At 40.2% G+C, this 10999-nt stretch overlaps 1 protein-coding gene across 1 annotated transcript; it reads left to right on the top strand.

Annotated features, from left to right (window-relative positions):
• Positions 1-2954: 2954 nt before the first annotated feature.
• Positions 2955-9617, top strand: LOC118095437 (vomeronasal type-2 receptor 26-like). Its single transcript, XM_035136687.2, has 6 exons — positions 2955-3172; positions 4055-4346; positions 5129-5977; positions 6829-7050; positions 7339-7465; positions 8716-9617. The coding sequence occupies exons 1-6, from the start codon at positions 2955-2957 to the stop codon at positions 9615-9617; spliced, it is 2610 nt and encodes an 869-aa protein (XP_034992578.2).
• Positions 9618-10999: the final 1382 nt, after the last annotated feature.

The raw sequence follows: 10999 nt of genomic DNA, 5'->3' as shown, positions 1-10999 counted from the left end.
CCCATTATTCCACCTGTCCTGATGAGGAGCAATCAGGATTTCAACATTTCACTTCTGGGTGGGTTGAAGCCAAATAATAAGAGCCTTCATGACAACCTGATAACATATGACGGGTCCACCACATCTTCAGAATTCTTAGCTCATTTTCCGCCTGATTATTATTTTATCCCTTTTTATGTTTGGAACATTAGGCCTAGCCTCTTTCTCTATGTGCTGAGAGCTCCCATCCTGGTTCTAGCAAGAAAGTGAAAGAAGGGGAGCCATTTTGCTGCTATGATTGCATCCCATGTCCAGAGGGAAAGATTTCAGACCAGCAGGGTAAGAAATTGCATGTAGAACCTTATCACATGTGCCTGACTGCCTTCTCTCCAATTAGATTCTTAGAAGCTTGGATAGTTTCTTGAGCACCAGTGAGCAATAACGGATGAAACATTCATATATCCACCATTTTTTATATGCAGTTCTCAACCAGGTTCATGACCATTGTATTACACTTTATTTGGATTTGCTTCTGAAGATGAAAGAACAGCTGAATAGTATGGTTTCCCAAGCCTTAAAAAGCTTGTGTCTCTACACACATAAATGCACTCCTCTGATGGACAAGGTACAGAGCCTGAGGGTGCTCTTGGACTCATCAATGCCAGGAGAAGTACAGGTAGTGATGGCGGCCAAGAGTAATTTGTGCAAGCTCTGACTGGAATGCAAGTAGCAGGTCAAGTTATTTCCATTCCAATACACTTAACATGGAGCTGGAGAGGGTGCAAAATGTGACTAGAAAATCAAACACATAAATCTAATTCAGGGGTCAGCAAACTTTTTTATCAGGGGGCCAGCCAGTCCACGGTCCCTCAGACCTTGTGGGGGGGCCAGACTATATCTTGAAAGAAGAAGTCCACTGCAAAGGGAAGGTAAACGGTGTTTCGTGCACTCTGGCTTCCATCACAGTATCCTGTTGCGCCACAAGTGGTTTACTGATGGTGGCCACGTGACCCGGAAAGCTGCCGGCAGACAAACACTGGCTCCCTTGGCCTGAAAGTGGAGATGAGTGCTGCACCCCATAGTCAAGTTCAACTGAGCTTAACCAACCGTCCTTTACCTTTACCTTTTATCCTACCTTATGTGATAAGTTTGACAAGTGTGGGGAGAATTCACCACTCAGTCATATGGTATCACAATGTTTTCAGATGACTCATTTTTTTAAGGATGGAGTAAATCCTCATTACAAAGCAGAGCACATGAAAATCCAAAACATCAGCTCTACACAGGACTGATTAGAATTCCCTACAAACCCTCATTGGCCCAGCCCTATCTTTACCTAATTGATCTCATGTGTAGGGCAGGTAGATAATAGATCATAGAATCATAGAATTGGAAAGAACAATGAGAATCATCTAGTCCAGGCATGTCCAAAGCCTGTTTCAGGGCCCTGATGAGCCTCACCAGTCAGTTTAATCCAGCCCCTGTTGCAGTCTATTTCCTGGGGTAAAATTCTAAAAAAAAAAAAAACCCTCAACAACTTCAAACCTTAAAAAGCTCAACAACTTTGGTCGGCCCTCATGGCCCTTCACTTCATCAAATCTGGCCCTCTTTGAAAAAAGTTTGGACACAACTGATTCTAGTCCAACCCCCTGCAATGCAGGAATCTTTCACCCAATGTGGGGCTCAAACCCATGGCCCTGAAAGTCCTGTGAACTCAACACAGAGGTCTGGTGAGCTACTGTATTAGGACCATGGGCCAGAGGTTCCCCACCCTTGCCATAGATGAAATTGATCTCAGTTCTATCAGAAAGCACTTTTGCTCATATACAATGATCAGCTAATCAGTAGAAAATCGGAAGGGGTTTAGTCATGTGTGCATTTTGTGAAATCAGTGTATTAGGTGCACATTTGCAAAATTTTGCATCTTCACCTTGAGGCATAAACTGCATAATAATAAGTTGCAGCTAATATGTTGGAACTATTAAAGAATGCAAATGTTTGTTCATTGAGCTTTACTTTGCAATTCAGGGAGGAGAGGCTAAAAGCCCTGAGTTTCCTCTTAACCATTGCATGATACAACTTTCTCAAAGGGGACCCTTTGTTGTAATATTCTGATGGGAAACTATATCAAGATTTACTTAAAGAAAATTGTGATGTAAGAATATTGGTGCACGTGTGTGTGTGTGCACGCACACACACACACGTGCGCGCGCGCGCACACACACACACACACACACTACAGAAATCATCCTCAGGTGGCTTCTAGTGACCAGGTGAGGGAAGCATACATTGCCTACTATTAGGCAAAGTGAGTTGGAAGTTTGCCATGTCTCCCTCTCATGCAAGAAGTAGTAGTATTTCAATCTTTCCAGAAAAATCATTTCCAAATCAGTCAAATCCTATGATCAAGGATTTAAATTCCCCCTCTAGCTCTATAGCAAGAACCTTTATTTCTAATGTATTTTCTTTGCATTGGTTCAATCCATGCCTTCATCACAATTTCTATCCAACCAAGTACAAAGTCAAAAATTCTACTAACACACACCCCCCACACCCCCACACAAATATTGTCATAAGAAATGTTACATAGAATTCCTACGTTTGATTTGGTGGGTTCCTTAGCCTTTAATTATCATAAAGGTTGTAATTAACTTGGATGCTTGTCCAGAAAAACAGACAAAAAACCACGAAATCTCAATGGACATTCAGTTAACACTAAAAACAATCCTTCACAGTCTGTGAAGGATAATTCCATAAATATATGCTCTATATTTCAGATAGGGACTAGGGACAGGAGCACATATACCAATAATGTCACTAATATTTGAGTTTAGGTATCTAGATTTCATTCTTGATAGAAGACTATCTGAACATTCAGATCAGAGCATTGCGATCACAGAGATGTTCCTGACAGTGTTATAGATGGAACTGGGAAGTCTGCATATGTAAAGGAATGATTAGCATATGTAATGAGTATGGTGGCACTAGTGACTTTGCTGCTGGTAATGCTTCCTCAAATGGCATGCAAGGCTCACATTCTTCAGTGCGTGTTCCAATATCCACACCATCCTTTCCACAAATACCATCAGGATGGAGATCTTATAATTGGCGCCATTGCTTCTCAGAGCTTCATTGTCTCCAGTTCACTAGACTTCACAGAAGAACCCCTTCCAACACTACATGAAGAGTTTATGTAAGGAATTATAAGTTTATTTTCATTTAAATTTACTTCCCTTTCACCACCGGGACCCAGTGTTCTGAATCTGATTTCTCCATTTTAACTTCTATTAACATTTAAAAAAAATGTATTGAGAGTCTGGTCAAGGATTTTGCCCCATACCCTTTAAGAGAAAACCCATAAACAGTTGTGTTTGCTGCAAATATTTGAACTTTGTTAATGAGTGTAAAGGGTTAGGCAACAAGAGTGGGGAAGGAATTTGCCTTTATCTCTGTTCAACAGCCCAGCTCACTTTCAGCAAATGAAAGCAGCTACCATCTAATTCTTCATGCCAAAGACCTGCATATTAAAATATATTAGTTCCACCATTCGGGGTTTTTTTTTCATTTTCTTCAGAGGCAGATTTAGGGGAGTGCAACTGGGCTGTGAATGGGATGCAAGAATCAGAGGGTGCCAAATTTTGCCATTTCACAAAGCACCACTGAAATTTGAGACCCCAAAGTCTGTCATGTTTTCTTGTACAATTCTGTGTCATTGATTTTTTTTATTGTTATAAATATCTATACACACCTATCTGCAGGAGTGCCAGCATGGTCCCGCAACCATGGGTGCCCAGGGCCATTGGTGTCATGCAGTATGCATGGCCTTTCACCAAAGTTGTGGGTGCCCGGCCCCTTCATGGGGAATTTTGTGGGTGCTCTGGAACCAAGGGAGCCCAGTCAGGGAGCTGGCACCTGTTGCTATCTGTTTATGAGATATTCAATAAACAAAATTAAATAATAAGAAATTGGGTGATTAATGCTGCTAGTAGAATAGATCACAATTGCAAAAAGTAGCTATGCATTTTTCATTGTTGTTATAGTTTTCTGATACAAAATTCTGCTCTCTTTTCCTTAGTGTAGTACCAAAGAATTACCAGCACATCCTGGCCTTAGCCTTCACAGTAAAGGAGATAAATGAAAACATTATGATCTTGCCCAATGTCACCTTGGGCTTCCACATTTATGACAGCTATTTCAATGCAAAGTCAACTTATCATGCCACAATGCTACTTACATCCACGCTGGAGAGATTTGTCCCCAATTACATGTGTGATGTCAGGAATAATCTAATAGCAGTCATTGGGGGACTGGACTCCCATATCTCCCTTCATGTGGCAAATGTTTTGGATATTTACAAGATTCCACAGGTGAAATGAATGTCTTGTTGTTGTAGTTGTTTTGTTCTAGCAGTGTGGAGTGCATGGCAAAGAACAGATAAGGCAAGTCCGCACCCCAAGGAACTTCCAGTGCAAAATGGATGCAAAGCAGTGGATTAAATTTTAAGATAGTCAGGAAGGGGAATAATATGTGATGGTCCCTGTTACTCATACTTTTTCATAGTTGCAGTAAGGACAAGGGAATGTTCAAAAAGCTTTCTGGAAAATGTGAAATTTGAGGATGAAATTACAAGAGACAAGGAAGGTTATTGCATGCAGGAAAGCACAAAGGAATCGGGGGGGGGGGTTCATAAAAGAATATTTTGAATGACTGCAGGTGGTGAAGCTCAGAAAGTGGTGGTCCAAGGAAGAAGCTTCTAATAGGTCTTTTTTTTTTTTACCTTCAAACAAAACAAAACATCCCCAAACCACAACCACCTCAGTTTGTAGTCTTATTGGGCTGTTCATGCACTGTCTCTGTCTCTCTGATGACTGCTGTGATTTAACAATGAATAAATTGCGACTAATGGGAGTGGTGAAATGTGCAATCCAAGTTTCCCTTCAATGTGGAACCAATAGATTGCCAAAGGGAAGCCACGGCTCTCTCCATCTCAGTACCAAATAATTAGAAGAAATGTTTAAAGTGTACAGCTACTTTGCAGGGTAACTGTAAAGACTATTCATATAAAGCTATGGAATTTCTTTGGATACCTGAGAGTTTTACAGAAATGTTATTATCGTCTTTTCAATCTCTATTCTTCATTTACCTTTAGCTAATATATAGCCCTGCTCCAGTGATGAATGATAAAAGTCCAGGCCTTCCATTCTACCAGATGGTCCCCAAGGAAGTCATTCAGTATAAGGGGATTCTCTATTTACTTCTGTATTTTGGGTGGAAGTGGATTGGACTCATTGTTATGGATACCTCAGATGGAGAAAGGTTTGTGCAAACTGTGGTTCCAATGTTTTCCCAGAATGAGATCTGTTTTGCTTTCATAGAAAGAATTCCAACATTGACTTTTGTCACAGACATTAAATACGTGATGGAAGATGGTGCAAAAATACACGACAAAGTGATGGGCAGCAAAGCCAATGTCATAGTGGCCTATGGAGAGTCTTACTCCATGGCTTTCTTCAGATTTCTTCCATATCTATCACAGCAAGAAAACATGGCAAATAAACCCAAAGTGTGGATAGCAACAGCCCAGGTGGAACATACTGCATTTGTTGTTCAAAAGACTTGGGATGATGAACTCTTCTATGGTGCTCTTGCCTTCAAAATTCACTCCAGTGAACTCCCACTGTTTCACCAGTTTGTTCAGAGCACAGACCCATCCAGCACCACAGGAGATGGTTTCATAAGGGACTTTTGGCAAAATGCCTTTGGCTGTGTATTTCCAAATCAAGCCCTGGATGAACAGAAGGGGGATATCTGCACTGGGAAGGAGAAACTGGAAAGCCTTCCTGATTCTTTTTTTGGGATCAGCATGACTGGTCACAGCTACAGCATCTACAATGCTGTCTATGTTGTGGCCCATGCTTTACATAAAATGTCATCATCTGTACACAGATCAGTGACGAAGGAAGGTAGACAGACACTCCACAGCCAACTGCCATGGCAGGTAATGAAATTAACATTGTCAGATAAAATATAATATTATGTAGATGTAGTAGTTCATGAACTGTGACTAAATGTTTGCTGGTTTTCCTCATGTGGTCTCCATTTCATCTTCATTCCTGTTCCCAAAACCGGAAAGAAAAAACTAGTTCCTATCCCAGTCAACCATCTTTCCTTTCCTCTTTGTGGTCTATGAGGATCACATAAATTGAGAGGATATTGTAGTGCTTTTGACTGACACAGTGTTCTCTCCACTAACAACAGTGTCATTAAGGGCAGAAATTGATGGGCACCTCAGCCTCACATTAGATTCATTCAGAAATAAATTTGTATTATTTTCCTTCCTTGAAATGGCAGATTGATTATTTTTTGTGGTGGGTAGCTGCTCACATATGTCTTAGAAAAAATAAACTTGGTAGAAAAATACTCTGCTCTGTGAGGTTTCCTTGTTGAGGTGAAGGTAAAGTAATTGTGCACATTTGTGTGGCTGTGGAGGGGATATCTATGGTATTTGGCATTAACTTTAAGATTAAGGATTGACATTTCTCCTTCCATTTAACACACTCCAACCCCAACAGACTCATAAACATGCAAACATCATTAAGCATTTATACAAATCTAGAACGTGGCCATACCTGGAATGCTCTATATCAGGCACCCCCAAACTTCGGCCCTCCAGATGTTTTGGACTACAATTCCCATCATCCCTGACCATCATCCCTGTTAGCTAGGGATCATGGGAGTTGTAGGCCAAAACATCTGGAGGGCCGGAGTCTGGGGATGCCTGCTCTATATAATAGTTATACTCGAATTTGCTTCCACAAAAAGTAGTGATTGATGTTCTTTTTAATGTAGGTCCATTATTCCCTGAGAAGTGTCTCATTTAACAACAGTGCTGGGGACAAGGTTTCCTTTGACCAGAATGGACAGCTAGTAGCTGGATTTGATGTTATCAATTGGGTTAGTTCCTCAAACCAGTCTATAGTGAAAGTTGGAAGGATGGATCCTGAGGCTCCTCCAGACCAAGTGTTTACCATCAACAAAGACGCCATAACATGGCACAGCTGGTTTAACCAGGTAAAAGGCATCCATCAGCAATTTGTTAGCTCTTCTTTGATACCTTTGTAAGTGGTAAGTCACCATCATGTTGTCTAAAATTTATTTTAAATACGAGCAAAACAAATATATATCTATAGAAATATAAAGCAACTGACAATCTGAAATAGAATTTTATTGATTTTGTATATATGATGAGCCTGTTATAATGTTCCAGGACTGGTACAATATTGTGGGATGAAGCCATAACATAATCAACCTCATGTAGTTTTCATATCAAAAGGCTTTCTCTCTCTTATTTATGATTAGGCACAGCCTCTTTCTGTATGTACTGAGAGTTGCCATCCTGGTTCTAGCAAGAAAGTGAAGGAGGGAATGCCATTTTGCTGCTATGATTGCATCCCATGTCCAGAAGGGAAGATTTCAGACCGCGAGGGTAAGATTGCGTACAAAGAATGAATGCAATCCTGGAAAGCTTAGAGACCTAATTTATTTTCTTCTGTTTGGAATGGATGCAAACTAGACAAAAAATAAATATCATCTGTACATTTTTGTGGAATCATACATCCCTCCTTATAGTCAAATAGGTGTTCTGCCTGGATACTTGAAGGCAAACAAATTTATAGAGGTGGGGGCATGTGTGTTGCCCCCTCGGAAACTTCACCAGTTAAACCTCCTCCTCTCCTGACCTTTGTGTGATCAACAGGAAACTCTAAAATGGTTTTTGAATACATGCTTAAAAATCATGCCATGAACTGGAACCCTCATAAAGTAGCATTCATTTTCACGAGGATACTTGTAAACATAGGAGCCAACTCCAGGGGGCTCTGGGTGCTTGGGCACCCACAATAATATAATTGTGGGGGTCAGACACCCACAAAGACAATGAGAAGAGCGGGAAGCAGCAGCAGTGCTTTTTCCGGGAGAGAAGTAGTTGAGTTCCGCCCTCCACAGCCAGCATCGTACTCTGCCTCTGAGTCCAAGCTCCTTCCTTTGGAAAAGGGTACCTCGCTGGCTGGAGAGAGGAGGAGGAAGAGTCAGAGCCCCTGACAGCCAAACTGCAGATCCAAAATAGTTATAATGTGGTTATTTTTTGTTATCCACACCCTGGGCTCAGAAGCAACAGGCTCCCTGTGTGGGTACAGAAGTGGTTTGAGTGTGGCCTTTTCTTTTGGCAGATTTTACACATGCTCAGAGGTGCCTGTAACTTATGCTATTGCCATTTTGGTGAGATTGATAGTATTAACTGAGAGTGTGGATATAAATAATAACAACATTATGAACTCCATTATGAACTTTGAAATAGCTACTCTCAGAAAGTTGGGCACACAAACACACACATACACAGTATACATATGGAATGTTGTTGTTTTCTCTCTCTCTCTCTCTCTCTCTCTCTCTCTCTCTCTCTGTGTGTGTGTGTGTGTGTGTGAACAACATATGATATTTGGTAGATTTGTTTTTTGTTTTTTTAATATTTTTATTAAAGATTTCTTGAATTACAAAGTATCATTTTTGCAAATCAGTTTCATTTGTTAAGACACTAAGAAGAAAGAGGGAAAACGAGATAGATAGGGGATGGGAGGGTGGATGGGGGTGAGAGTAGGTGACGGTGTTTCTGTTTTGCTTAACTTGGTAGATTTGTGACATTTATCCAAGACTGATGTCACATATTTTCTTTTTCAGACATGAATTATTGTTACCAATGCACCAATGAAAATTATCCAAACCAAAACAGAGATTTATGTATTCCCAAGGTTGTAAGCTACTTGACTTTTGAGGAACCATTGGGGTTCACTTTAGCCTGTTTATCTCTTTTATTTTGTTTGATCACAACTCTCATGCTAGGGACCTTTATGAAGCACCATGACACCCCTATTGTCAAAGCTAACAACCGGGACCTCACCTACACCCTCCTTTCCTCTCTGCTGATCTGCTTCCTTTGTGCTTTGCTATTCATTGGGCAACCTCAGAAGGTGACATGTTTCTTCCGGCAAACTGCTTTTGGCATTATCTTCTCAGTGGCTGTTTCTTCTGTACTGGCAAAGACCATCATGGTGTTTCTGGCTTTCATGGCCACAAAACCGGGATCCAGGATGAGGAAATGGGTGGGGAAAAAACAAGCATATTTCATTGTTGTTTCCTGCTCCCTTGTTCAAATGGGCATTTGCACTGTGTGGTTAGTGATATCTCCTCCATTCCCAGATGTTGATATGCAGTCAGTGACTGAAGAAATTATACTAGAATGTAATGAGGGTTCTGCTATGATGTTTTATTTTGTTCTGAGTTACATGGGCCTGCTAGCTATTGTCAGTTTCACTGTGGCTTTCCTTGCCAGGAAGTTACCTGACAGTTTCAACGAAGCCAAGTTTATCACTTTCAGCATGCTGGTCTTTTGCAGTGTTTGGCTATCTTTTGTTCCAACTTACTTGAGCACCAAAGGGAAATACATGGTAGCCGTGGAGATCTTTTCTATCTTAGCTTCCAGCTTTGGGTTGCTGGGCTGCATCTTTTTTCCAAAATGGTACATTATTTTATTGAGGCCTGAGCTTAATAACAAAGAAATGCTAATTAGAAGAAAGTGTTGAAAAATTTATCAGTCCAAATATTTGATTCAGTGGTGTTTCATTCATGATACATTGAATATTTCTTGCTTTATAAACAAATAACATGTGTGTATCAAACTCTTTTGTTTCAAATTGGTTCAGCATGTTTTCTGGAGTTCCATAAACAACAAACTCACCTAAAAGTAACATTGTTTAATCCACATTTTACCAGCTTCTCTGCAAGGATATCATGGGAGAAGTTTGTCAAAAGCCTTGCTGAAATCTAGATTCGCTACATCCAGAGTGTTTCCCAGATCAATCAAGATTGTAACTCCTTCACAAGGAAGGAAGGAAGGAAGGAAGGAAGGAAGGAAGGAAGGAAGGAAGGAAGGAAGGAAGGAAGGAATGGCCTGACTTGTTCTTGTAAAACCCATGCTGGTTCTTAGTAATTACAGCATCCTTTACTAATTGCTAATTCCTTTCCTAAATTATCTGTCCTAGGACCAGATCTGTTCTAGAATAAATCTGTCAATGTTGATTTATCTGTTTCTTGGTTCTCCAATCTTAAATTCAGTTTTCTTTCTTCCCTTCTTCTTTTATATAGTAGATTTTATATAAAAAAGGGGGGTGAGGAGCTGGATTTTATATTATCGACTGGATTTCCTCCCCTCAAACCAATCCTTTCAGAGACTGGAATTTTGTAGGACTCTTCCCAGGGCTTCTCCAGGTCAAGCTTTTATCTTCAATAAGATTGCAATAACATAGCACAGCTGATCGGGTCAAACTGTCAGCAGTTTGAATCCTGAAATCTGATCCTTGAGTTCAGATTGCATCACCGTCCTGATGTCCAAAATTAAATTCTTTATATTCCTTTTAAAAAATCTTGCTATATAAAAAACCTACAATAAAATCACACATACATCCTGAAAATTTAAAATCAGTATTGAACCATATGTAGCCACAATAAGTGATATTAAGTATGTTGTCACAATGAACCACATAATTTTGATAATGATGAGCAAGAATTCAGATAAGCTGGGGTTTTTTCACCAATAGAAATGGATCTATCACTTTGTAGAGCTATTTTTATTATGGGCCGCTACAAAATTTATTCTCTTCTTCATGGACTATTGACAATTTGGAAGAATGTATTTAAATCTGATGATTCATTACTTTGAAACTATTTTGCAGGGCATCAGCTATATCGTCCTACCATTTATAACACCGACTTGCTTGTATATGATGGTATAGAGTGATATCATGGATTAGTGGCTTGCATGTAACTTCAAAAAAGTGCAAAGGTCCAAATCTGAAGGAATCCCTGTCCATTATTCCCAAGGTTGCTATTTTTTCATATGTTGCTCAGGCCCAGCAGCGTAGCGAGCTGCCGTGACACCCGGGGCGGCAAATTGCTGTGCACTGGA

The sequence above is a fragment of the Zootoca vivipara genome, chromosome 12, assembly GCF_965207765.1.
Source record: "Zootoca vivipara chromosome 12, rZooViv2.hap1.1, whole genome shotgun sequence".
NCBI lineage: Eukaryota > Metazoa > Chordata > Lepidosauria > Squamata > Lacertidae > Zootoca > Zootoca vivipara.
The sequence above is the reverse complement of the archived record's forward strand: the minus strand, read 5'-3'. Positions and strand labels throughout refer to the sequence as shown.